The sequence below is a fragment of the Myripristis murdjan genome, chromosome 6 (genome assembly GCF_902150065.1).
Source record: "Myripristis murdjan chromosome 6, fMyrMur1.1, whole genome shotgun sequence".
Taxonomy (NCBI): domain Eukaryota; kingdom Metazoa; phylum Chordata; class Actinopteri; order Holocentriformes; family Holocentridae; genus Myripristis; species Myripristis murdjan.
The window spans coordinates 17778994-17806931 of NC_043985.1; the positions used below are offsets into that span (position 1 = coordinate 17778994).

Below are 27938 nucleotides of genomic sequence, written 5' to 3' on the forward strand. Positions count from 1 at the left end.
CTTTCTTGTGGATAAACCGTTTTTACCTCCTTGATTGAGAATTTCTCACTATTTTATGGCTCTGCTATATGAGGCAGATACATGAAAAAAACAAAACAAAAAAACAATGACACTTTTTTTGTTTTTTTTTTCCTTTATTCCAGTCTTGGCCTCACATTTGAATCATATTGCTCATTTTGTCCATGGCCATTCAAGTGACTAGCAACATACAGTGCAGGATAGTACATTATGTAATGCTATTTATGCAACATCTCTTAATCTGTTAAATGCTACTATATGGAATATTTAATGTCAGATGAGGGTAAAGTTGGGTGATATATTGATATTGCGATAAAAAAAAAAAAAGCTGGGATTTTGGATGTTGTGATATGGTAAAGTGTTGTCTTCCTTAGTAATGAGTGTTTATAAAAAAAAATGTCTTGTGTGTGTAAATATGAAAGCACCAATAGTCATCCCTACAATATCATCACAATATCGATATTGAGGTATTTGGTCCAAAGTATTGTGATATCAGATTTGGTCCATATGGCCCAGCCCTGGATGAGGGTCCTCCTTCCAGTCTTACATGGGCCAGCAGGAATTTGCCGAGTCCAGTTCACAGATGTGGCCGGCCTCTCGGTGAAAAGTTACTGGCTGATCTAAGAACAAATAAATACACAAGTCAAATCTGTAATCATATGCTTATTAAAATCGTCATAAACGCTGCCATGCTAAGCAATATGAGATGTGTTACTAAGTAAATAACAAGGTTACCACACTGCACTGATATTGTTCTTCATGTTACAAGATGAGACTTGGTCCAACGCAGTGATTCACAGGAAGATTTCATGAACTTAAACACAGCAAGCACTTTTTAACAGACTGCAGCCATCCGTTTTCCTCTAGTATAGGGGTAAATAGATTACATGGATGATGGAGGATTTAGCAGTTTGGTTTAATGGGGGTATCCTTCATTCAGCAGTGTTTATTGACATATCTTTGGCTCTTTTGAGAAATGTAATACCCCTGGGTCTCAGGTGTTTACATATTTAATCTGCAGTTTTCAATCCTACCAGTATAACCCAGCGAGCTGTGCAGTTCCCAGGTTCACACCTAGAAACTAATACTGAAATAAATATTTGTGATCTGGGCAACTCTGGCTTCTCGTAACTGTGTCTGAATTCTTCTAGAAGCAGCTATTCGAACCTATTTACAAGACAGTTTTAAAGAGGGTTTGAAGGTTGATATTTTGAATTACATGTGCTATTACATATCAGAGAGCATTCACACATATTCAATCTGTACTTGGGTCTAAGATGAATTTGTGTTGATTGAGTTTGACTGCTGCAAACCTGCTTGGTATTCTTTAATGTTTCAGCCCTGCCCCAGGCTTTTGAGGTTTTGGCAAGAAATATTTTATACACTTTCTCAGTCAGTCACGAACTCCTGGAGCCCTCGGTTTAAGTCACTTTATTTGGAGCCGTGACACAGGATATAGGTCTTAATGAAGACATTTGTAATTTTCTGTCTTTTGCCACACTAGGAACTAGACAGCTAATGCTCACTGGATTGAGGGAGCATGATCTTGTAGAAAATCCTCCATGGATGAGACAGAAGCTGCAGTTTCCGACATTAGAGAAGATTAGGTATGCAGTCAGAGATAATGAGTTTAGAAATGATTTCACCTCAATATGGCAGCCTTTCCTCTGTTATGTTGATAGATTAAACCCTGCTGATTATGTCATTAAGATGTGGCACATGTTTGACCTCGTTTGACGCTTTCCTTTGTTTTTATGCTCATGTGGACATACTTGGACTGTAATGCGGGAGATGGGGCAGTGTGTGCATGTTTACTGCTCTGGGTTTTTTTTTTTTTTTTTTGTTGTTTTGTTTTGTTTTTTGTTTTTTTTAGCACCAGTACAAGCCCAGTGCTACAAAAAGGAAACTGACTGCTATCTCTCCTTGTAAGTTACCTGGTATGAGGGGGATTTTAGTTCCTGATGCCTTCAGGACAACCTGTAGATCACAGCGCTTGGCATTCTTGGACTTGGTGACTTGTTTCCTCAGTATGATACAAACTTCATCTCCCCTCAACATCCAGTCCATCTTATTACCCAGGTAACTCACACCACGAATGCGAAGCTCAGAAATGTCAGTAGGGAGAATTGGGGAAAAGGAGAGGCATTCCTTCCTAATTCTGGAAGAAAACAACACAATGAGACAATATATGTATCATTGTGTATATGAGTGGTGTACATCTGAAAGGTTATTCATTTTGCTGCATGGCGAGAGGGGTGATGACTGACCTGAAGCCAGAGTAACCAAACAGCACAGCCTGCAGAAATCCCCCCATGCCAGTGAGAAAGTTGACTGCACCAGAACCGTCTGATGATTCACTCCACACCTTCAGGGTACAAACATACAGGAATGTGTGCTTAGATGTGGGTGTGTGAGTCAGAAAGGCACAATTAATGGCGCTGTTCACACCTGGCACTAAAATGTGCCTTGGCTGATCAAATCACAAGTGGACACCTAAAATGCATTGATATCTGATTGCTCAGTCCACATTGAGAGGTGGTCTGTGATGAATATCACCTCATCCTTTTAACAGTGTGTATGCGAATGTGTCCTGGGCTACACTGAAAGACAACCTACTCAACTAATATCCTTTGCGTAAGCGAGAAGTACGTACTCATCTGTGCGCCAACAGCATCATATTAAAGTGCAAAACAAGGAGAAGCTACAACAAGAAGCAAAGTTTTCGTGGATGGATGGATTTTGCCCACTCACCAAGGTCTTTGCAAATTTCTTTGTCTTCTTTTAATTTTCCGGCAGACCAGGCAACAGAAGTGCATTGCAGCTTCCAGCCAGTTTAAAACAACAACGCATTTGGTCTTTGAAAACAAAAATGTGCATGCTTATTTACATATAGAGCGGGAAAGTGAGATCCAATCACAAATGATTACTCGAGACACATGTGGAGACACATTGTGATGTCAGGTCTGAATGGACATACTTAGAGCTGTCCACTTATGATCAGATCAACCAAGATGCATACTGATGCCAGGTGTAAACAGGGCCAGTCGCTCTCTCTCACCTGGAATGGCCCCTGGATGTTATTGAAGCACCTTTCCAGTAGCTGCTGAGCTTTCTCAGCCTCCCCCAGCTCCAGCCAGCCCACAGCATACATGCCCTTACAGTGGGAAAGGTAAATACAATAAACACCACATTCCTTTAGGAAGTTGTGTGGATGGCATTGCTGCAAACACACTGCCACCTAATAACAGTGTCAACAACATCTCATATAAAGTGCAAGAGGATTCTGCAAGATATGAAATCCTGAATGCATAGCACCTCCATCATGCCAATAATCAATCTGTATTAGCATCATCTTTGATCTTCAGGATTTTCTATTTGTTTTAATCTCATTTTTATCCATTTCTATGCTGTGATAAAGAACCAATTCCTTACCTAAATAATTACATTTTCATTTTACATACAACATACAATTATCGTTACACTGATGTCATACCCCATTGGAGGGTGGAGATAACTGTAGCATCAGTTCTGTGCCAAAAATGAAATGTACTATAGTTTGTACTATGCTTTACCCAAGTCATGGCTGGACCATGAGGGTCTGTCACTGGCTCATATAGCTCAAGGTCATTTTTTCTGACCTCGGGGGACATTGGCAAGCCAAGAGGATAGCCCAGCATCACTGTGTCTGCCTGCTTCACCGGGTAGCCTGTGAGAGACCAAATCAACACACTCTGCTATCACGTTACAGACACTCCATCTCCTCAAGTAGTTCAATGTTAGAAATGTACAAAGATTGACCTTTTACGTAGCCATCATACTCAGGATGGTAGTTTGATTCTTCATCAAAAGGTATTTTAATTTGTTCAGCCACTTCTTGCCACTCTTTAGGCGCAGGGTACTGGAGGAGTTCAGCCAACTCGACAGCAAACTGGAGACTGACAAATAAAACGCGCTTCTTTGTATTACTCAGATTCATACTGCAATATGGAGGAGAACCTATAAATACTAATACCAGTACCTGAATTTGGCCACAGTGTTTGTGTACACAGAGTTGTTGACATTGTAGTAGTACTCATCAGGTGGCATGACACCTGAATGGCACAAAAGGGAAATGCTTTGGAAGAAAAATAACTAAAAAAATTACAAAAGACTACACAGCGGCCTGGGTACCAGTAGATACTTGCCACTGAATATGAATAGGCTCAGATTATCCTTTCAATGTAACCATCTTGCAAGGCCTTGGGGTAAGCAAATACCTTCAATAATTTTCAAAGGTGAGTTTTTTGATTGTTTTTTTCGTTACAACAAAAATTTCATCAGAACATTAGCTATGTTTTTGGAATGACTAAAAGCTTGAATATCATTATGTTTCCATATTTAATTGATATAGTAAAAAATCTGGCTTGTTAGCCTTTCCATCTACACTACACCACATTAGTGTTTTCACACGTTCTCTTCTATTCCTCTGCTAGTTCAGCTCCACTGGTCTATCCTAAAACCTGAGTTAAAAAAAAAAAAAAAAAAAAAAAAAACCTAACATTGAAATTATTTGGCAGAAATGTTAAACTGAGAAACTCAAATATTTGCCAAGAGCATGAACAGGTTTTTATTTTTTTAACTCTCAGGATTTAGGGAGAAACTGATGAAGCTGAACTAGCAGAAGAGGAGAAAGTGTGAAAAAGCTAAAGTTGTGCACTGTGGATAGAAAGGCTGAACACTGCTTTCGGATTTACCTGGCTTAGTGCGGATATGGCCTTAGCTTGTTAATGTCATACTACAGCAGTTCAATTGACTTCTTGTTAGTGTTACTGATGGTTTGATGAAAATTTCTGAACAATGACTGAACGGTGCATGTTTACCTAAGAGGTGGTAGCTCTGTTCCTCGGGGCTCCAGGTTACTCTGGACACCCAGTAGTCAGCGACACCCCAAATCACTTCACTGCCTCGTCCTTTGGTGAACATGGACAGATCCTGGGACGGTCAAACAGCACAACTGTTAAAGATCTTTCCACATTCACACGATACAACAGTGAATGGGGATAAAAGAGCACACCTGAGTAAGGTAGAGGTAATGTTGAAAGGCCAGAGTGACATCTCCATTGATGTGAATTTCCTGTTCGCCGTAAATGTCCTCCGGACACACCTCCCTCCCTGTCACAGCACTCTCCCATGGGAATTTTAGGCCCTGTGCAGACAGCATCTTCTCTTCAGAAAACTCTGACACAGTTTTATAGTTCAGTGCAAAACAGTAGCAACAAAAGCAAAACAAAGACTAGTAATATGAGCCCCATATTTTCTCCTTCCCTGCTATAATCCCACTGGTGCTCATACCTTGTAGCCCTGCTTTTCAGCGTTATCCTTAGCACCGTCAATGGTTCGCACCCTGTACTCCAGCACAGCCTGAGCTAGCTTGGGGTAGAAAAGAGCTATGCCAGGATACATCCAAATGTCCTGTAAGAAGAAAGCAGGGTCCATGTGAATTGCACTAATTATACCATCAACAAAGCAATACAATGCAAACAACATACCTGGTCCCAGAAAACATGGCCCCAGTAGTCCTGACCATCCCCACCATTTGACAGCCCCCCTGGACTGACTCCACCGAAAAGGTTGGAGGTGTCATGCAAGGAAGGGAAAGCACTGAGGAGGTAGAACATGCAGCCAATCACAGCCTTGCTGAGGGTCTCATTCCCAGCCAGCTCCACCGTGCTCTCAATCCACAGCTCCCTCCAGGCCTGCTGGTGAGAAGGACGCAGGTTACCAGAAGCCATCAGACCCAAGCCCTCGTCAAAACTGGCCTTCGCGCTCTGTGCACTGTTGGTCGCAACCAGTATGAAGCCCCAGCGAGACTGGCTTTGTTCTGCTAACAAAGTCAAACTGGAGGTTATGGGGGTCCAAATAAGGTGCACACTGGTGCAGGAACCTCCTGGGACCTCGGCGGTAGTCGTCTGTCCCTGGATGTGCCTGTGGGAGCGAGGAACATGACCAGAGTGATGACACGGGAGCACATCATCAGTGGTGGCTAAGTTATCTGTCTTTAGCACGTGTGTCTGTTCAGCTCACCTTCCACCTCTGTAATCAGGAGCAGGCTGGAAAACAATGTCTTTGCTCTCAGGTGTGAAAGAACTGACCAGCTTCACAGTGATTGGCTCTTCTGACGTCACTTGACGCACCAGCAAAATCTCCATGACCATCATGTTGGAGTAGTACCGGTGTGCGTACAAAGACTGTGACGCAGTTACGTTGGCAGTGCTGAGAGTATGTGTAAAAATGCCTAAAGAAAAGGAGACAACAATGCAAAAAGTGATGAGTACAGCTGCTTATGCCGGCCAACAGGTCAAACATAGTGAGCACAAGAAAGGCTACCTTGGTGGGTGTCCAGGCTGTATGTGTGTTGGGCCGGCTCCTCCATCTCAAGGCTCACAGCGAGAGGAGAGGGGACGTCCGCCCGGTGACAGAGTCCTCCCTCCCCATTATACACACCGTCCATGTGCATGATGTTATTGTAAACCCTCCAGCCCAGCTTGCCGTTGGCCAGTGGAGGGAGGAAGCGGGGGTCAGTGGGCAGAGTGTCGGTGGTGAAGGTGTAGGGATCTGATTCATCGGCCATGGTGAGGTGATCACCACTTGGAAAGATTAAATGCTGCATGAGTTATACCAAGAAGAAGAGCTGACACAGTGCAGTCAGAGCTCCATGGGACGATCCCACTGGAATCCGCTATTTTTTTTTTCATTCACTCACTAGTCATTAGTAGTTAGGTTTAATACAGTTAGCACAATTTGAAAGGATCAAGTTCATTTATCCTTGTTAGTCATTGTTTACAGTTCCAAAGGTCTTTAAGTTAGAAAGGTAATGTTTTGATCATAGTTTTCTCTTTGTACCTACTGTTTTACCCCTACATTATAAACTATTGTCATTTAGTTCTGTAACACATCAACAAAAACATTAATTCAGGTCAAAGTAGTTTCACACACATAAACACAAACAAAATCAGCATCAGTAAATCAGTATTTTCCTTTTGTCAGTATTTCCAGTTCACAGGATGACTGCTGAAGAACACACACTAATTCCACAGCTCCCTTTTCACTGTTTGTAGACTTTGACACTTTTGTCACAAGACAGTCATGCATACATCTTAACTTATCAAGCTTTTAATAAAAAGTAAATTTTGATCCGCTCACCACAGCGCAGAAAGAAGCAAATATGGGACAAGTATTTTCTCCTTATTAATTAAGCGCTTCTGAAAAGATTAATCAGTGCTTTAGTGGCATCCATTGGTGTGGGGGAAAAAAAAAAAACTGTGAGATCAAAATGTCTAAACCAAGTCACTTCTAAGTAACAGACAGTTATTTACAGTGGTAAACTATGAAGATGGTTATGTTTCGCTCTCACGTAAGGAGGAAGAGGCATCTGTCTGCAACAAAAGAGTGCTGGAAAACACCAAGGTGAGCCACGGAGAAGTCCTCAAACTGCTTTGTCTTTACAAGTTAAACTAAACAAAACTTATTTCTTCAACTTCCAATTACAATGCATGTCTCAAGTCAAGGCAATGAGCGCAAAAAGTACAAGTGTCTCCAAGTTAGACGAGGTCGAGCAGACAGTCTTCTTCTTCTTCTTCTGTAATTGAGGCAGTGTGGACGCCGGGAGAGGAGCCGGGCGGCCCCGCAGACCTGGGCCGGAGGTGCCGGGACGTGGACTGGATCCTCGGTCTGTGGGAAAACACGGCATGGAGCATGGTTTATGTGAGCGGCTGTCACTCAGGTGTCCAGTGCAACACGCGTGCTCATTAATAAACAGCTTTAAGTAAATTACAGTTTATACTTACATATAGGCCAGAGTACACGTATGGGAGCAGACCCACAGGGTTGAGGAAATAAACATTTTACATTCCTAATGAAGAAGTTGTTTATATTTTTGTTATTTTTTCAGTATCTGTCACATCAGTCTTTCCAAACTAATTCATGATCCCTCTTGTCTACTGTCTCTAGCTGCTAAAAGAAATGTTATACCTCTTCTTAGCTTTTATTTTAAACCTATATTGCTATTTCTCTATATATGGGTCTTATTGGGTCCCCATGAATGTCAAGGCCCTGGAGTTCTGTCTCCAATCAATCAATCAATCAATCAATCAATCAATCAATCAATCAATTATTTATTTTTTTATGTATTATTTGCATAATAAGAATCAGTATCTCTATTTGTATAATAAGAATCATCATGTCTATTCATGCACACATGGTGGAAAAGAGTGGCAATTAATAATAACAAAAATTAGTATTACCAAAAACAAGCAATTAGTCAATGGAAACTAATGCACTCTTGCACTCTTGCACTCCTTACTGTGGGTTGTAATTTTGGTGATCGAAGACTGGTATACTTACGGTGCATTCAGAAAGTATTCAGACCCCCTTCACTTTTCACTTTTGTTATGTTGCACCCTGAGGCTACAGGCATTTAAATTCTTTTTTTTCTCTCACTAATCTACACTCAGTACCCCATAATGACAAAGTGAAAACAGAATTGTAGAAATGTTTATTCATTTATTAAAAAGAAAAAAAACTGAAATATCACATTGACATAAGCCAGGGGTCACCAATCATGTGCCATGGAGGGCCGAGAGGCTGCAGGTTTTCATTCCAACCAAGACCTCCACCAGGTGACTTCACTGATCACCTCACCTTGTATCAGAAAGGAGGAGCTAATCAGTGAAATCACCTGGTGGAGGTCTTGGTTGGAATGAAAACCTGCAGCCTCTCGGCCCTCCATGGCACATGATTGGTGACCCCTGACATAAGCATTCAGACCCTTTACTCCAAGGGTGTCAAACTTGTGCCATGGAGGGCCAAGAGGCTGCAGGTTTTCATTCCAACCAAAAACTCCACCAGGTGATTTCCCTGATCACCCTACCTCCAAACAGAGAGGCGGGACTAATCAGTGAAATCACCTGGTGGAGTTGTTGGTTGGAATGAAAGCCTGCAGCCTCTAGGCCCTCCATGGCACGAGTTTGACACCTGTGCTGTACTCAGTACTTAGTTGAAGCACCTTTGGCAGCAACTACAGCCTCGAGTCTTTTTGGGTGTGATGCAACAAGCTTTGCACACCTGAATTGGGGGATTTTCTGCCATTCTTCTTTGCAAATCCTCTCAAGCTTGGTCAGGTTAGATGGGGGCCGTCAGTGGACAGCCATTTTCAGTTCTCTCCAGAGATGTTGGATAAGGTTCAAGTCTGGGCTCTGGCTGGGCCACTCTGGGACATTCACAGAGTTGTCCCTAAGCCACTCCTGTGTTATCTTGGCTGTGTGCTTAAGGTCATTGTCATGTTGGAAGGTGAACCTTCGGCCCAGTCTGAGGTCCTGAGCGCTGTGGAACAGGTTTTCATTGAGGATATCTCTATAGTTTGCTCTCTTCAGCTTTCCCTCAACCCTGACCAGTCTCCCAGTCCCTGCTGCTGAAAAACAGCCCCACAACCTGATGCTGCCACCACCATGCTTCACTGTTGGGATGGTATTGGGCAGGTGATGAGCGGTGCCTGGTTTCTTCCTGTCATAATGTTTGGAATTGAAGCCAAACAGTTCAATCTTTGACCTCATGGCTTGGTTTTTGCTCTGATATGCATCGTCAGCTGTGAGGCCTTCTATAGAGAGGTGTGTGCCTTTCCAAATCATGTCCAATCAATTTAATTTACCACAGGTGGCCGCTAATCAAGGTGTAGAAAGATCTCAGTAACGATCAAGAGAAATGGGAAGCACCTGAGCTAAATTTCAAGTGTTGTTGCAAAGGGTCTGAATACTTATGTCAATGTGATTTTTATTTTTATTTTTTATTTTTTTTAATAAATTTGCAAAAAATTGTAAAATGATGTTTTCACTTTGTCATTATGGGGTACTGAATGTAGATTAATGACAGAAAAAAATTAATTTAAAAGATTGTAGCATCAGGCTGCAACATAACAAAAGTCAAAAAAGTGAAGGGGGTCTGAATACTTTATGAATGCACTGTATATAGGCTATTCTGCTTCTGTGCTCACTATAAGAGCAGCAGCATGGAGGCCTGTAGTGTGTAATGTTTTGTAGCACCGTCTGGTCTCTGCCTGTTGGTGGTGCTGAGGAGCTGTTTGTGCTGCATCTGGCAGCATGCCGGGGGTCAGAACCACAAACCCTGGGAAAAGCAGCGCTTTGCCCATATAAGGCTGCAATCCATCCGCTTCCCTCTTCCTCCCCAGCTCCCTTCCTCTCTGTCTTTCTCAGACCTAAGGGATATTTACAGAGAAAGCCTCGGCCAGCTTGGCCTACCTTATTAGGAGCTCAGCTTGTTGTCAGCGGTACTCTGCCTACAGGACAGTGGTCCATCTCTCCTCACACAGATGAGCCAAGCAGATGGATGGCTGGTGTTGTTACACTTTGCTGCATGTAGAGTAGGAGTTGCAAACACACCAGGACTCTGTTAACTTTACCCAACAGTCTACTGACCCATTCCTGGATGTTTGTCCAGAGAATTTAACCACACACATTCCTAGCTAGAGAGTTAAGTCAGTCATGCAAGTGCACCTACTAGTAACAAGGGATCAATATAGCACATTGTGTTGCCCACATTCCTCGTTTAACTTCTACTTCATTCTGTTTGTTGCAGACAGTTGCAGCTGTTCTGCCACCCCCACCCCCAGTGATGTACAACATCTGGCTACCAGAAACAGTAGACTATACACTGTAAGCAGGGGTAACAAGAGTGGGTTGGAGCAAGAATAAGCAAACCTCCAGGTGATCATATATTACAAATGTGAGCAGACTGATGACTCCATCATCCATGGCATGTTACTAGGAAATCAGGGATTTGAATAACAATTCAGTTTTGGGATGAGTACAGTTACATGATGCATGTTTGTGGGGATAAAAGACTTAATATTTTGCTTGAACTGATATATTTACTGACTAACTGAATCTAGACAATGTGGCTGAGGTGATACTTGTGTGCACATAATAACCAAGCAGTTTGTACAAACACTTTCTTTATTAGGGTGCAGGCATCCATTTAATATATTAAAAAAACAACAACATGTGAAGGGATAAGGCTACATGAGACTTTATTTTAAAAGGTTATTATTCAAGACTAATATTTATACACATACAATATACATAACCATGCTCCCTTGCAAAAGAGAGGAATTGACAATGGAAAAAACTATGAAAATATCTTTTATCAATGGTAATTAAAACAATGCATAGCATAATAGGCTTTTACAGAACAGCAATTTCTATATTGTGCAATGACCGATGACCTTCAGCTACGGGTAACACGACTTCTCCCTCTACTTGCTTCATCACAGGTTGTAGTGAGAAGGTGCTGCCCTGAACAAAATTATTTATCTGGAGAATGGGCAAAGCCTCACAGAGCTGTTATTGCTTTGTAGATAGTAAAGTGCTGTGGTCGGCTGACCTGGATCTGTGGTCATTTAAGAGCATGGAGTGTATCTGTGGTCACAAAAAAATATATATATTTATGTGGGGAAGTGCATAGGTGGAGAGGTAGGTGGGTTCAAACACTTGCATGTGGAATGAAGCTACCCAACAGAGCTTCACGGACTTCCCCTTTAATCAGGACACTGTTGAATGTAAAAAAAAAATAGGAGCCTGAAATGAGTTTTCAGCCCAGAAAACTGTGGAGCTTGTGTTGCTCAAGTAAACTACATCAAAATGTTTAGTGCCTTTTGTGGATACATTAGAACAGGGCTAGGATTATTAGTAAATTGTGGGGTCAACTCATGAATATGCTGTGTGACTGTGTTCACAAAAAAATTAAATACGAAGTGGGAGCTATAAGGGCCAAGTTTCCTCGGGTGCTTGTGGAATGTGCATCGAGGATGTTTGTGATGCACGCATAGGAATGTGTGTGCATATTAGAGTTCCCTGATGCTCAGTGGTAGATAGTGTGTTTTTTTTTTTCTGTGTTGCACAAGCCATGGACATTTTGGCCGTTGTCAAGTCTCATGTAGCTGCTGTGGGAGCCTCTGACCAAGAGCCACAGGCCTTCATGCCATAGGTCTTCCTGGAGAAACGCACATTAAAAAAAAAAAAGGCACACAAAATCCACTCCCAACTGTTCAGGACTATAAAGAGGCATCACAATCCAAGTCAAGTTACGGTGCTCATTTACGTAGGACATTCTGTTGCTTCTCTGCCCCCCTCCTCGGCTCTCACTCTTTGGCACTGAGAGGAGTGTGGGAAGGGATGGAGGGAGGGGGGGTTCCCTGCTAACTTCTCACGTCTCTCTCTCTCTCCCCCCATCTATTTGGAGAGCTTGCTGATGACACGGATCAGTGCTCCATTTTCATCTTTAAGGCGCTGGTTGTCCGCTCTCAGGTCACCCAGAACCTGATGGCAAAATGAAACTTGTTATAAAAAAAAAAAAAAAGTGAAAATAAAACTGCAATGCAGATTAAATTTGTGTGAAATTCACATCCATTTTTTAATGATCAAAAGGGAGGTTAGAATATTGGAGTGAAGGGACTGGTAAACACACTAAAGGGGCACTTCAACAAAAAACAAAGCTGATTTATCACACAGGCGATCAGACATATCTCTCAGCATGGTTAAGTGTCCACAAAACTGTTTATTTTGAGTTTCTCAAAGTTGATGGAGGAGGACCTCTTCTTGCATGTGGTGCTAAACACAGTTGAGTGAAAACAGGGCTGGTGAAAATGAGGATAATGTAAGGCCCCGGGTGACCACTTCAGCTTTTCATCATCAGCCTACTACAAAACATCAGGACTTCAGCTTTATCAAGACATGAGGCTGGACTGGTAAATCGGACCCTTATGTACTTGCTGTCATATATTCAAAGTATTTACTGCATAGGGTAAATTAGAGCTGAGATGTTGAATCTGAATCATTTACACTCAAGTGTAAAAGGCTTCATAGAGAACCTGACAAAAAAAAGCAGCCTGGTGGTCTTTGTGTTTTAGAAAAAAAAAAAAAAAAAAAAACTGATGGCACAGGGAACAGTTTTACTCAAATCAAAAAAGGGCTGCTTCACTGGATGTTTACTCATCCAAATACTTCTCACATCTTGAAATCAGACCACATGGAAAAGGGAGCTATCACTCTTTACTTGTTCATTCAGTGTGGCTAAAAATACCTTCAAATTGAAGCAGTAATGTCCCAGAGTCATTGTGTCATTTCACATCCAGCATTAACAACACAGAGTTGAAACCTCAAACAATGTGCCTCTGCATATACAAAACACTCCCAGACAATCAATCACCTCAATGGTTGACACAAAATAGGACTCAGATGTAACGTGGGTAAAATACCCTTATGAGGGAGTCATTCAACAGGACATGGGAGAACGACTATTGTGAAATTCGTTCAAGTAAACTAACATGCATTAACAATGGCATTAACACAGCTCCAGGAAGGAATTGGCTCCTCATCTTCTCCTACAGTGTACATCCACACCACCGGTGATCTGCACAAGCTAAAGCAAGCTAATCAAGCAGGAGCATGCAAAGTGTTTGTGGCTATGAAAGGGTTTTCTTTCTCCTCTCCTCACCTTTAGCTCCTCCTCCAGCTCTGCCATACGCCGCTCCAACATCCTCCGCTCCTGATGCCAGGGACACATGTGAGGAAGTGAGGGGAGGGGGAGGTGATCAGGGTGGGGGGAGGCGGAGGGGGGGGGCACGTAACGAAGAAAGAGAGGAAGCGATAAAAGGAGGGGGTAAAAAAAAAAAAAAAGAGGTGGGATCAGAGAAAAGTTGGGGTGGAGATGGGTGAGAGGGGGAATGTGGAGTGAGAGAGGAGGAGAGAGAGTGTCAACAGACAGCAGTGGTGGCAGGAGTGTGGCAGTTCGAGCAATTACTAAGGAAATCCCCACAGGCCGTGACTCATACCTTTTTCTCCAGCTCCAGCAGGGCCGAACAATCACTGAAGCGCTCCTGTCTCTGTGGGACGAACAAAATCAGCATCAGAACAGTACACATACGTGTAGATGCACACGTGCATGAGGAAACTAAAAGTTGGCTGGTCAAATCTAAGTCTTGTACTCAACTGCCAGACACAGTTTGTCCTGCTACTCTTATCTGGGGCTTGTGAAAGTAGCTTGTTTGGGATAAATGAAAGAAGAAGTTGGTAATTAGCAGGAGAAGTGATAACCACCATGATTGGTGCCAACAGAAGCTCAAACATCAACAGGAAACCCACAGACAAAGACATCACACCACAAGCCACACTGTGTTTCCATCAGCCCTACTTTATGTGCATTTGACTGCACAGATTAAAAAAAAAAAAAAAAAAAGCTTAACGGAAACGGCAAATAAAATCCCTCAAATGTGACTAAAAGTTAAGCTCGATGCAATGTAATGCAACACTGCTTTTTACTGAGCTGATAGATTCTGTCCATCTTTGCAAAACTGGGCAAAAACCTGTGGCTGGCAAACGAACTGGCTGCCTGATGATGACGACACAGGAAGCTTTGTTTCATTTGCTTAAACAGATGTTATGTTAATTTGCATGATTATTTTGCTGCATTTAATTATTGGCTTGAAATTAACTTGAATGTTTGGAAAACGGCTTGGAAAACAAAGAGCCACAACACCAGCCATGAATGAGTGTTTAGCGCCAAAGAGGTGAAAAATTCAATAAACAAAGAACACAGAACCACTCTAAAGTCCCCATGAAATGAAATCCTAGTACTTCCTGGATAACAGTATATATATTTCATAGCGACCTCATGCTGTACCATGCATGTAATTCATACATTTTTGAACAATCCTGCCCCTCCGCCCATCCCGTCAGATACAACTGTCCTCTCCTGAACTGATTTCCCGCTGGTGTACACTTCTGAAAAATCCCCACACCTTCTGTTCCACCCCAACATCCTGTTACAACAAGGAAATACATAAAATCAAGGAAATAAGAGGAGCGTTTAATGAGGTCTTCGACGCCTTTAAGACGCTCCGTTTTGGCTTCGATCACGGAATCAAGAGTTTGTGTTCAACCCTCTGGTGTGTGTCACCTGTGTTGCCTTTTCCAGGTCCAGTCTGGTCTGGCTGACAATCCTCTGGGTGTCCTGCAGCTGCGACTGGAGCTGGCTGTTCTCTCTGGACACTTCCTCAAACAGCTGAGAGACACACACACACACACACACACAGGAAAAATTCAGATGCAAGAGGCATTGGGCCAGATGCAGAAAATGATATACAAACAACTGTCTTCTTATTTTTGTTCAACCTGTTCTCATTTTGTTAGTACTAACTGCTTTCTGGGATTCACCAATGCCTTCTTATTTTTGCTTTTCTCTTGGCAATGGAAAATTTTACTAGAGGTCGAGAACACTCTTACCAAGATAAAAGAATTTTCTAATATTTACAGTCCACAAATCAATTGTCCAACACATGGAGACATACATTTTTAAATAGAAGAACATAAAAAAAGCATTAAATGAACATCAATGCATAATCAGATATAGACTGTTTTATGTTTTAGAGTAATTTATAAGGATTAGATTATCATAGCATTTGAGAATTTGATGAAGTAACAGCAAAAAGGCAAATGAAGCCTCGACTTTTTGTCTTCAACGCCACAACTGACACTGTGGAAAATCGTATTTCCTTTTTTTACAGTTAACAGATTTCAGCTGTTGAAGTTGTTTTTCCTCCTACAGCCTTGTTTGGTGGCATCTCCAATTCTTGGGCTCGTGCCAGTGTATTTTCCACACAGCACAACAGCTGCCCTTATACAGTGTTTGGTTGGAGTTTCCCCGATGCTAACAACAAATGCTCAGACACAATCCTCCAGTTTACCAACGGGTGACATTCATCATTCAACACACCTGCATAACGACATATTTGGATGGCTAAGAACATTTGATGAATCTGGAGTTGACTTCTCTTTTTTTTATTAACAGAAAAATAAGAGAAACTTAAAAATGTTGCGGCATCTGGCCTGATGTTTGCAGACCTGAATGTCAGTTCAGTCTGGTTTACCTTCTTGTAATCCTTGGTCTCAGAGCCTCCTCCCTGAATACAGTCGTTACAGGATATGTCAGACCTGAGCGGAGCAGGGGAGCAGAGGTCAGAGATAGTGCTATCACAGCCACCGTGCTGACAGAATGAGGAAACGGGACAGATCAAACTGGTCAAAGGGCAAATCCATACCTGGAACTCAAGTGTCGGTCGGTCTGTAAATAGAGAAAACGAGCAACAGAGTTCTGGTCAGCATCTCGGGTTACAGTCCACTGAGACCAAATATAATTACGGACACAGAAACACAGTTAGGCGTGTGCACTCACTCACTCTCACACACACACACACACATATACACACCTGCGGATCCAGTCCACTGCCTGCGAACTCCTCCTCTCCACTGGGATCATTGTCATCACTCTGCAGGCGACAGTGAGAGAGCATCATGTCATTATAAAAGCCAGGCGTCGTTCAACAGTGCCTATTGTTTGTTTTATTTTCCACTGCTGCTCACTTCATCTGTCTCCTTCAACTTGCTATTTGTCTCATTCAACTTGTCTGTTCTTTTCTTGTAAAGCACTTTTCCATTTTTTTTTTTGCCCCCCAGAAACCATTTTGTCACCCATGCTGGATGGAGGTAACAGAGGAAAAGTAATATGAAGCATTATGAAGGTGTATTATTACAAAGTGGCGCGCTCACCTCCCCGGCCCTCAGCGCCTTCCTCCTGGCCCGAGCTCGTCTCCTCTCCCTGCTCTCCCTGGCCCACCGCTCCGTCTCACTCTCCCCTGTGTTGGCCTCAGCATCTGGGACAAAACCAGCAGTCACTTAAGAGCCGATCGAGTACTTTAAAACAGGCACATTGTCAAGTTAGACCTTTTCAAACACCAGCATTAGAGAGGGAGACAGCGCTGCGTACCTCTCCTGTCGGAGCTGTGTGGCCGAGGAGTGCCTGCCGGCTGCGTGAGACCCAGCAGGTCCGACTTCTGCAGGCTGGCAATGCGAGACCTCCAGCTCACTTCCTGTGAACACACAGCGTGCCCCGCCATCTCGCATCACATGGGATTACAGAGAAGTTGAATGTGCAGTGTTTAACAGGGCATTCACCACAGGCCCTTGAAATTTGGTTCTCACCCCTTCCTCTCCCTTCCTCTGCTTCACCTCCTTTTCTTTTTCCTTCTCTTCCTCCTCCTTCTTCTCCCTCCCTTTGTTGTCCGTTTTCATGGTTTTCTCTGCCTCCTGCAGGTCTGTTAGTGTGACCCCCTTGTTAAAAAAAGACAAAAACATCTTTCACGTGTCAGGCTAACACACAAACACACAGTAGGAGGTTCCTCCTGATTTGCAGTAGGGTTACACTGATATCAGTTTACTGATATATAAAGCCGATATTTGCCTGTTTTGGGTATCAGCGTGTCCATGTCTTCACTCTCTGGTATTTATTCAAGCTGTTTTTTTATGATTGATAATATTATTTGACAGTATTTCTCTCATCTTCAGTTTTTTTTTTTTGTATAGACATGATCAAACTTAAAGATATTAAACATCAGCACAAAATATCAGATACCAAATTACGTTTACTTCCTGGAAAAACAGTGTATTTTTAATGGTAATCTCATGCTGCAGCAGCAGGTGTAAATACATTTTTCAACCAATAAAAACTTCAAACTTTTAAACAATCTCATCCATCACGTCAAATAAAACTTTGTTTCTCTCCACAACTGATATGCCGTTGATGTTATGATGATGTTATGTCCCATTACAATATGCTGTTATAACAGAAAATACATTAAATCAAGGATGGAAGTGTTCTCATGGGGTTTTTATAAATGTTGGAGTCAGTATCGGTCTTAAAAAAATACCAATATCAGTCAAAGCCTAATCCACAGTGTTTATACCTGAGTGGAGCGGCGGGACTGCCGGGCATGTCTGGAGCGAGCCTTCCTCTGCGCCTCTGCCTCCTCATCCCGCACTGGTGTCAGATAGGATCTGCACAAAGCAGAGATAACACTCAGCTACAGAGCAGCAACACTGGGCCCACTGTTTAAAGATCAGCCCGCCATCATCCATAACACAGACAGACGCAGTAAATGTTGGAGCAGAATCAGCTGCTTGAACTCACTTGCGCCTCTGCTTCGTCTCCGACTCGCCTGCGGTCGTGATCCCAGAGGTGAAGGTGGTGACGGCGGGCTGGTCCTTCTTCTCCGTCTGTTCCTGAGCGAGTCTGAGGGAGGAGAGAGACAGAGGCGGCTGTCACACCTTTGAGACGTGTGAGGAAAATGTTTCGCTATGACATGATTTTTTTTTTTTTGAAGCGGCTGAGAGCTTAGTTTGATATTTTGTGCTGACATTACAGTCGTTTAATTTGAAAATTACAATGCAAAAAATAAACGGAGCGTGGGAATAAACAAAAGAGAACATTGCAAAATAAAAAGATGTAATATACTGTCAAAAAAATATAGAAAATCAGCCTGAGGATAACGTTTTTCATACTGTAGAGGGAAAACATGGACATACTGATATCCAATATTCAAAAAAGGCAGATATCAGCTTGATATATTAGTAAACCAATAAATTGCTCTATCCCTACTTGTAAGCAACACAAACCTCTGGGTCACTAGATTATTGAGGCGACTGAGTCCAGCAAAGCCTGTTCCTGTGCTAGCTGAGGTCACCGTGGGGTCATCCAGTCTCCTTCCATAAGATGAGCTGGAAATAAGAGACAACCCACTATAAACTGCAAACATAAACCCATATTTCACAGTCACACACCCGTCACAATTTATTGCTGGGGCAACACAGTAAGCTGGACAACACTGCACATACAATCACACACTGTAACGTGAACAAATGCAGGAGGAGCGGTGGGCTGCGTGACTGACCTGCGAGGCAAAGCGGGGTTGGAGCTAGTGAGATCACTCCCTGACTGACTATAAAGGCGCCGGGTGTAAGAAGAGCTACGGCTTAGCCAGCTGAGAGAGAGAGAGACAGGGTGACAAGGGCACATATGCAGCGACTCGGAAAAACAGATTCTCATTTCACACGCGTGTCAACACATGAGAGCGTGGGCCCACCTGTTGGAGTTGTCAGGGTTGCTGTCCGAAATACTGAAAAGTCGACGTGTCGGAGTAGGCGGGACCCGAGCAAGCCTTGGCTCCTGAATGAGTTGAGACTCCAGTTATTAAATTCTCTTTGATGAAAATTTTACAGTATGAATGAGAGCTGGCGAAGCAACGTTTATTGGGCCTGTAGTTGGAGATTTATAAAAAAAACAGCTGTGGGTAAGTTTAGGCATTGCTTTGAGTAATTGCGGCGCGTACCTTGCTGTCGGCCTCGGAGCTGAGGCGGGGGCTAGAGGCAGAGCGGGGCATGCCCAGAACAGACTCTGCAGGTCTAATGGAGTCCTGGCTTGAGTCACACACCCCAGCCGAACCCAGAGTCACCGAGCTGCCCGCTTTCCGCAGAGATGTCCTCCAGGAGCCAGGGGCCTCGGTGACCGCTGGCTTGCTTGGTTCCTGCTAAATACCATTAAATAGACAAATCACCATCTCATCTGTCCATCACTACAGTCACAGCAGGAGACAGGGGAATCGAAAACACACCGCAAATGTGTCGAAGTTTAAACTTACCTTCTTCACTTGGTTTGCTGCAGTACTGGCTGACATGGAGGTAGCAAGGAGGGCGGTGGTGTTGCGTTTGTTGTTCAAGTTGTTAATGATCTCTCGGTTTTTAGCTTTCTCTGCAAAGGTGGAGAGGGCAATTAGTGACACTCTCAGACTGCATCAGGAAGCGTATCTCATAAGCGTGTCCGTCAGTGTCTGTGAATGTCAAGGAAACGTTCCTGCAAGCTCCAAGGTGACCAGTTTGACTGTCAACTCCCACTGCTATCCCATTTCCGTCTGTATGGAGCTTCCCATCCGAGGAAAAAGACAGTCATAGCCACTTGCATTCAACCGTGTGGACGACACAGCCTACCACCAGGCCAATAAAACTGTCCAGAGAGACTTTTCAAAACATGATCTTCTCTCTGAAGTTTTCTTTAATGATGACAGCGCATGATAAAGGCAGCAGGAGCTTCTCTCACCTGACTCTGCGTCGCTCTCAGACTCACTCTCCTCCTCTGAGCTGGAGCTGCTGGACGCCTTAGCCTGAGTCTGGGACTGGCTCTGGCCCGTCTGGCCTTCCTCCTCCTCTTCCTCAGCCGGGCTGCTCTGCAGAGCTGGAGGGGGGTGCTTCTCCCGCTCATGCAGGCAGATCTTCTCCTTGCTGCTCATACGAGAAATAGAGGTCCTGCAGGGGCGGGGCCAGGGTGGAGTGGAACAACAGGTGGCATGCAGGAGCTGATCAGTGAGGGCGGTCATTCCATGTGCAGCCAATTAGAGCGAGCATGCGCCAATCAACAAATCGGTGGGTGGGAACAGTGGGTCACTCTGTGGTACAATGTGTATAATCTGATTTAACCCTCGATCACTGTTTAGCCGTATGTAACGTAACACACACCAGATATTGATTTAATTGCTTCTTTCATGCTTCTTGTAACCTTCTGTTGATATGACACACATCTACATCCAGTTTGGCTACAAGAATCAAATGTTTTGCGTTTTCTGAAGCAACAAACCATCCAGGCAGATAACAGCCCAGTATTATTAATGCATTTTTTTTTTAGACGTCCATATTTCACTGCAGAATCAGCGGACAGAAGTAACTCTTGTGCAAAAGAGTTCAAGCATCAAGAATCCAAACCTGCATGCAAACTTGCTGGTACGTTGTGATGTCTGGGATTCAGCTTAGGAGCAGCCTAGAGCGTGCCCACTCACACACACATACACGCACACACAAACACATGCACACACACAAATGCACTGGCACTAACCTGCGTGTGCGGACTGGTACCATGGAGATTTGCGGGTTGGTCTCAATAACAGGAGCCTGTTTCTCCTTCTCAGTTCGTAACTAAAGACGAATATAAACATACATAAACACTGAGAACATTCAGTGCTGCAACACTATCAATCATATCAGGTTTATCTAACCACGCAAGATAATGCAGCCTGTTTTGAATGCAGACTCACAGCGTTTTGTTTCTTCTGTAGCTCTTCCAGAGTGTCTACTAGGTTCTCATCAGCGACATCCAGAGGGGTTTGGCCCTACAAGGACATTCAAAGCGCATGAGCTGACATGAGGTGAGCACATGGTCACCGCTGTGGCAAAAGCTTTAATTACAGAGTGTGTGTGTGTGTGCAAACGAAGGGTTGTTTATGTGTGTTTCCCCCCTCACCACATTGTTGACGGCACTCATATCGCACATGTGGTCAGCCAGCAGGGTGCACACCTCCTCCTGCCCCCAGTGAGCTGCTGCGTGCAGGGCTGTCCACCCGTCAATGTCCCTACTGTCCACATCTATCCCGCACTGCAACAGCACCCTGGAAGAGGCAAGGAGACGGGTGGAAGAAGAAAGGGGAGGGTGGGGATGAAAGAAAAATGGAGAACAACCAGGAGAAAAAAGGACGAGGCTGTGAATAAAAGCAGGCGACCTGTTTGACTTGATACAATACCAAAATAGGCCCAAAGCTAACGAGCTGTCAGTGTTCCTATGTGTGTGGGCTGATGCTCACTTCAGGACTTCAATGTAGCCCTTGGCAGCAGCGACATGCAGAGCGGTTGCCTTGGTGTTTGGGTGAGGTGTGAGAGTGCCACTCCCTGCCAAAACCGCCATGGCATCCTGGAGCATGATCCTCTCCTCCTCCTTACGAGCCTTGTCCACGTCAATGCCTAACACACACACACACACACACACACACACACACACACACACACACACACACACACACACACACACACACACACACACACACACACAAATGCACCATGGCAAATGCAAATACAGGTACACACACAACAAAAGCCAAAGTCAGACCTAAAAGATAACAGCCAGGTAACAGAAGAAACATTAACTAAATACATTTGACTAGCAGAGCTATAATACTGTAAAGCTGAAGCAATGCTCTGAAGGTCACAGATGTTAAAACAACAACATCAACATTTATAGGCACTGCTACCTGAGCTAAAATGATCTGTGATGTTTATATTACATAGAGAAAGACATAAGCTGAGAGCCTCATTACAGCTCAGTACAATGGAGGTCACAAAAAACTTTTGGAATGAGGTTGGACGCTGTCCTCATTTCCTTGACTATTTTCGCCTGCGCTGTACCAAACACATGCCTCAGATGTCACTGCCCAGAAGGACATGAGGGAAAAAAAAAAAAACGTTCAAAGCAAGCAAAGCATTTTGATGCGTTGAATCTATGAATATAATTTTGGAGATTTGCATTCTCACTTTTTCCCTCCTATTATGCTAAGTCCTATATGATTTCCCAAATGATCTGGTGCCAAAAGAAAATCTTTGCTGCCAAACCTGTTAAGAACAACTCATGCAAACCATATGACTGTGCAGTACACTTGTCTAAACCCATTTAATAATCTACACCCTGTTGATTTCACTCCACAGCCTCAACACCATCTTTCCACAAACATCTGACGATCGCAATGTAATGATCATATTTCATGTACAAAGTTTTTTTCAAAAGAGCCAGTCAAAATGCTGGTGTGAAATGACAGTGAAGTGCAGTTAAGTAATTTTATTTGTCACACATCATGAGACCAGTAACTATGATTAACAGTCATAATTACTAGTCAAAGCCACAATCATTAAGTCCTAAAAGAAATGTTACACAACCAGGATCTCTCAAGGATCTCTCCCACTCAAAAATGTGTCTTCCTTATGTCCCTTATGGCTTAAGTCCCCTAAAATGTCTGACCTTGACTGTATCTGTGCAAAGTTTTTCACTACAGAGCAATCCTCTAGTGAAGGTGGAGGTGACTGTGCACACCTGGGTGGCGTCTATTTGCATATTCATAGATTTGCGCATATTTAATGAGCCCAAGATGTAGAGTTATATCTAAGCTATTTTAAGGCAGGAAGAAAAAAAAAATTCTGAATATATAATATTCTTGGACAGAGATGATTTTTTAGGGGGTTACTCGATGGCTGGAGGAGAACTTAAAACAAAATCACTTTAGGTCAACTCCATTTGCATGACTGCAATGACGATATTTTCGCCCGTCGCATATTTGTGCCAGACAAGGATGTATTGTTTAGACTGCTTGTATGGCTAATTCCCATGAAGACGGCACAAGATGCATCATGCGTGTTCACGCCAGTAAACAGTCCTTCCTGACCTTGTTTCTTGATTTCCCCCTTGAGGAGTCTCTCCATGGCGTCCTCAGTGGCCACGTCCAGAGGGAGCTGACCTTCACTGTTCACTGCTCCAACATGTGCACCGTGCTCGATCAGGTACCTTTCACAAACATACAGACTCATTCAGGAAATATACAGTGGCTAACTCAACTCTCACAGATAATGCTGATTCTAATATGTATACTTGATGGAAAAAATCTCTATTTTCACTGGAGCCCAACCAATACTGGATTTTTCAGGGATGCCGATATTGATACTAATTCTGATATCAATATGTCGGTCCATATATTATACATAAACACACATTTTTGGCAGTAATCCCTCAAATGTGTTTATCAAACACTTGTGACCAAGATATGTAATGGAGATTTTACAGTTTTACAATAAACCTCATTGTCCAAGATAACATCAGTGCATTGATGTTAAATAAACTTAACTGGGAAATTAATAATTACAAATTTCTAAAAAACACAAATTTAACAAATATTAAGAAAAATGATCAAATATTCTTTACCCAAAGCATCTTTTTCTTCATCATGTTCTATAAAAAAAAAGTTTTTATATTGGCACATATCACATTATACATACGCCAGTACCAATATATGTTGAGTATATGTGACAAGCCAATATCGGCTAATAATATCGGGCGACCAATATATCAGCCAAGGTCTAATCTTAACATGTCATTTAGGCTTATATTCAGTGTTTTCTCCAAATAAGTGAAAAAATCTGCCAGTGGGATGAGATAATCCCATTTGTTTCCAAGGCTAATCAACTTATTAAACTAATTTTATTTACACTAGTGGGCTGATCTGGCTTATTCTGCCTTGTTTCAACATATTTATACTTGTTCCCTGAAAAATCCTTGAAACAAGTGAAATGAATTGGAAACAAGTGGGATTATCTCATCCCACAGACAGATTTTTTTACTTGTTTAAAAAAAAAGATTTTATAAAAAGAAGACTGAAGATGGATTAGATAGTGTGCATGGATGTATACAAGTTGACATCACGATTGCCAGTGTATTATCCTGTCATGCTTCACATAAAGTCACATGATCTTTCCATTATTTTAACTGTTTGTGCACTGGTCACAGTTCAGTGCGTGTTTGGTCATGAGTAAATGTCCAGTCTCTTGGAAGCTGATGTGACGGTGTGGTGACGGCCGGCACTCACTTGGAGATCTGGATGAAGCCACAGGAAGCTGCGGCGTGGAGCGGAGTCCAGCCCTCGTTGTCCCCTCGGTTAACATCGCTCCCGCTCTCCACCAGAAACTGCACCATCTCAGCATTTTCATCAATACAGGCCTGCCAGAGGACACACACACAGACACACACACACACACACACACACACACACACACACACACACACATACATACACATTATGAATACAAGTGTCTGATTAGGGAGACACATCAACAATGGACAAGAGTCACGACACATGCCAATCTGAATTTCCTACATACACAGTGAGGACAGCTGCATACTTTGTGGGTGAGACTGTAAACTATCTCGCCAGTTTTACATTTTTTGTTGTCTTTTTTTGACTTCCATACTTCCTTGACTTTGGTTTACTTGTAAAAACATCCCACGAGTTATAAAATCTACTGACTTTAAGTAAAAGCACTGGGATGAAACAATGGCTTCTGTGTCTACTTGTCGAAATGACCTTTCCGAAAAACTCATTCTGCAGCGGTGGGGAAACAGCATATCTATTGAGCTGCTCTTCCTGGGGCTAGTTACTGCCGAGATTTGAACGCGACCCAACCCGAGTCCCAAGATGCATCCCATGATGACCCCATGGTGTTACGATACGATATGTTGAGTTAATTTTAGCAAACACAGATAGAAACGGATTTTTAAAAAGGCTGAATTGTCTATGCCTCCACCACAAGAACAATATAAAATTTTAAGTGTTTTTTTTTTTTTTTTTCATTATTTTTACTAAATTTAATAACCATTCATCTTGGGTGTGAGAGAGAAGCAAGCAACTGACCTACTAATATTATTATCCATTTCTATTTATGTATTTATTAATTCATTTATTTATTTATTTAGTTATTATAGATATACCACTCAAAACTTTGTGATTCCTTATTTTTTGTATTTTATTGCTCCAAAAAGAGATGAGTCCCTGATTTATGGTGTTTACACCATCAGCTGATGAAATGGCAACTGCCCAGAGCGAGGTCATACTGTCAAATGTCACTGCTCTTGTAGATATTCACTATTACTATATTTATGTAGTAAAAATGTGACAGCAGCTAGTGTCTGTAGCCACAGAGAGCCTCATCCATTAGGCCTGCCTTAAGCCACCTAAGAGGCTTTCCTTTTGGACTAAATCAACTAATCACAAAGCTATTTAGGTCCCCCACACTCCTCCATAACATGAGATAATTAGTCAACTCAGGTAGCACAGCGGGTAAAACAAAAGCATGCTCATTTCACAGACCCCGCAGTGAAGTTGGCACTCCCAGGAGCCAGAAACTCGTAAAAAGGCGGAGCTGATTTGCAGCGGAAGGGGGAACCCTGTTAACAAGTGGGTGCTCTCATCGGAATGAACAGAGGGCACTTCTTCCACCCGCTGTGTTTCGAGGGTGCACCACGGTCCTTCACTGGGTCATCAAGTGAGTCATTGTGGAAATCGCCTTTGACAACAGCAGCTTGTGCAGTTTGAGGAATGTTTTCCATTTCTTCATCTGAAATCCCTAAAGTCCCCACCATGGGGATTTGGCAATGAGAACGAGGGACAGAGGAGAAACAGAAGGGGAGGGGGGGCGTAACAGAGAGCGGGAGATGGGTGAGCAGTGAGATAGGGAGAGGACAGAGAGGCTTTGGATGGAAGGGATGGAAAGTTTTGTAGAGTGTGGGCCTATATTTAATTCTAGTTGCCAGGCAACCCGTGAGCAACAGGGGAGAAAGGGATGGACAGCAGGAGAAGGACCACACTGGGTGACAAGGTGCCGATGTATAGACAGACCAAAAGAAGGCATGTTTACAGAACATGCAGGCACACAGTCCTTCACTCATCAGAACAGGTCAGGGAAAGGCTCTTCAGACATATGGTATGAACTTAATTTAGGGGGAAAACCCAGTCGTCAAAATATGAGATCACCGTGTTGCTGTGTGGAACTAACTTGCACAGTCCAACTACAACGTTTACACTTCCACTGAAAAGAAAATTAGAAGCAGAATATCTTTTTTCTTTCTATGTTGACTAGACATCACAATCTGACAGTTAACATCCAGTCAAGCTGTGCATTTACTGTACGTGAGGAGATAGCAATGTGTTTATGACACGCGGTATCATAAAAGCAGAGGAAATACTGCATCACCAAGGGCTCGTATGACAGTGATGTTGTCCAGACGGGTGCTGCTCCTCTGTGTTATGACTGAGGCCGAGGAGGAGGGAGCAGCAGCATAGGCAGAGCTGCATTAGGCTGGAACGTGCTCAAGTGAAGCGCAGCCTATTTGGGACATGCAAGTGCATTTTGGTCCAACCATACACACTCAAGAGCGTGTGTTAAGCAAATTAACACTTTAAGTTGAAAATGATGTTTTAACACCATCCTGTGAGATCCTGCCACAGTTTCCTGGGTGATAGGCTGGGTGAAATGATGAAATAATGATTTTTTTTTTTTTTTTTCTGAACAAGCTGGTGTGTTTTAATCAGCTGGTTTACAATGTTGGCTTTCTCTCCACCTCCCGGAGAGATATTATGGGACTGTCCGCACTGATCAGAGGGCTAGATGAGTTCTATGTCCTATTCATTTTCAGAGACTACACCAGGGAGTGTATATTATAAATCGTCAGTCAGTGTCGAAAAAAGTTCTTGCAAGCTCCAAGGTGACCAGTTTGACTGTTACTGCCCATTTGCTGTCCCATTTCCGTGTGTATGGAGCTGCCAATCCGAGGAAAAAGAAAGTCATAGCCACCACTATGCAACAGTGTGGACAACACAGGCTACCATCAGGCCAATAAAACTGTCCAGAAAGGCCAAAAAAGTTTTCAAAACAATTCCAGATGATAGTAGGGTTTATCAGTATTGGCGCTGGGGCGTGAAACGTGGCGAGAAGGTTAGATTAAGTCATACATTTTAACTTTCCTCTTACATATACTAAAAGTAACGCTTCTTTGATGCAGAGATCACTTTGTTTTCATAGCGGAGTATTGTTGCCGCTGCGGTGCTGGCTGTGTGACAGTGTGAAGCCACAGGGCGGCTCACACACACACTCACACACACACAAACACGGTGATAAAAATCAGAGGATGAACTTTATACCTGATGAAGCGCTGTCAGTCCGTCTATGTTGGCGTGGTTGATGTCAGCTCCCTGCCTGAGCAGCGCTGCCACCTCCTCCCGGTCCCCGGCGGAGCAGGCGGCCATAAACACGGCGCCCTGGGCGAACCGGACTTTGGCCCGCCGCGTCCCGGAGCCGCTGGAAGTTTCCCGACCATCCGGTCCCGTCCGATCCGTCTCGGAGCCCAGCCATCGCTGCAGCTGATCCTGCCGTCGCTGTTTAGCAGCTTCGGACCGGGAACGGTCAGTCGCCGCCATCTTCCCTGGTCTGTCCCGGACAGATTCAGTTCATGGTACGGGGGAGAGACTCTGTGGATCGCTTGAGTCTGGCCTTTCCTCAGGCTGCGCCCCCTGGTGAGAAAACACAGAAAACTGAGCCATGAACTTCAGGACAAACTCCTGACTGAGT

At 43.3% G+C, this 27938-nt stretch overlaps 2 protein-coding genes and 1 long non-coding RNA gene across 16 annotated transcripts; 1 reads left to right on the forward strand and 2 right to left on the reverse strand.

Moving 5' to 3' along the window:
• Positions 1–139: 139 nt before the first annotated feature.
• Positions 140–7652, reverse strand: pgghg (protein-glucosylgalactosylhydroxylysine glucosidase). Of its 6 annotated transcripts, none has more exons than XM_030053657.1 (15): positions 7412–7652; positions 7201–7259; positions 6385–6644; positions 6082–6292; positions 5547–5982; positions 5350–5469; positions 5072–5203; positions 4878–4989; positions 4037–4109; positions 3817–3953; positions 3591–3724; positions 3077–3172; positions 2286–2383; positions 1953–2176; positions 140–638 (listed from the first exon to the last, which is right to left on the reverse strand). In XM_030053657.1, exons 1-15 carry the CDS (start codon positions 7427–7429, stop codon positions 562–564), a joined length of 2187 nt encoding a protein of 728 aa, XP_029909517.1. In that variant the 5' UTR covers positions 7430–7652; the 3' UTR covers positions 140–561. The 6 variants fall into 6 exon arrangements, with proteins under 6 accessions (XP_029909517.1, XP_029909522.1, XP_029909519.1 ...); XM_030053662.1 differs by having other exon boundaries at positions 6385–6661; XM_030053659.1 differs by having other exon boundaries at positions 7374–7652.
• Positions 7653–11010: 3358 nt separating this feature from the next.
• LOC115360629 (protein phosphatase 1 regulatory subunit 12A) lies at positions 11011–27847 on the reverse strand. 6 transcript variants are annotated; one of them, XM_030053654.1, is made up of 25 exons: positions 27512–27787; positions 24404–24534; positions 23210–23328; positions 21584–21740; positions 21247–21391; positions 21041–21115; positions 20842–20921; positions 20053–20258; positions 19598–19707; positions 19289–19483; positions 19043–19125; positions 18851–18940; positions 18576–18677; positions 18091–18192; positions 17867–17957; positions 17106–17234; positions 16891–16993; positions 16674–16777; positions 16334–16393; positions 16166–16188; positions 15995–16058; positions 15025–15129; positions 13901–13951; positions 13564–13614; positions 11011–12386 (listed from the first exon to the last, which is right to left on the reverse strand). In XM_030053654.1, exons 1-25 carry the CDS (start codon positions 27785–27787, stop codon positions 12300–12302), a joined length of 2739 nt encoding a protein of 912 aa, XP_029909514.1. In that variant the 3' UTR covers positions 11011–12299. The 6 variants fall into 6 exon arrangements, with proteins under 6 accessions (XP_029909514.1, XP_029909513.1, XP_029909515.1 ...); XM_030053653.1 differs by having other exon boundaries at positions 19289–19486; XM_030053655.1 differs by lacking the exon at positions 11011–12386 and adding an exon at positions 12451–12703 and having other exon boundaries at positions 19289–19486; positions 20053–20234; positions 27512–27847.
• Positions 20397–24644, forward strand: LOC115360632 (uncharacterized). Of its 4 annotated transcripts, XR_003928359.1 has the most exons (5): positions 20397–20448; positions 20635–20729; positions 21062–21151; positions 23235–23324; positions 24325–24644. It is a non-coding gene; the product is annotated as an uncharacterized LOC115360632 (long non-coding RNA). The 4 variants fall into 4 exon arrangements; XR_003928356.1 differs by having other exon boundaries at positions 20416–20729; XR_003928357.1 differs by having other exon boundaries at positions 20416–20729; positions 24359–24644.
• Positions 27848–27938: the final 91 nt, after the last annotated feature.

Coding starts and splice junctions, on each gene's coding strand:
- LOC115360629 (XM_030053650.1), bottom strand. CDS start 27,787: ATGGCGGCGACTGACCGTTCCCGGTCCGAAGCTGCTAAACAGCGACGG. Junction 17,958..18,090: donor GAGACGAAGCAGAGGCGCAA/GTGAGTTCAAGC, acceptor TGCTTTGTGCAG/ATCCTATCTGACACCAGTGC. Junction 17,235..17,866: donor AGTCCCGCCGCTCCACTCAG/GTATAAACACTG, acceptor TTTTTTAACAAG/GGGGTCACACTAACAGACCT.
- pgghg (XM_030053657.1), bottom strand. Junction 6,293..6,384: donor CAGCCTGGACACCCACCAAG/GTAGCCTTTCTT, acceptor CCTTTTCTTTAG/GCATTTTTACACATACTCTC. Junction 2,177..2,285: donor TTTGGTTACTCTGGCTTCAG/GTCAGTCATCAC, acceptor GTTTTCTTCCAG/AATTAGGAAGGAATGCCTCT.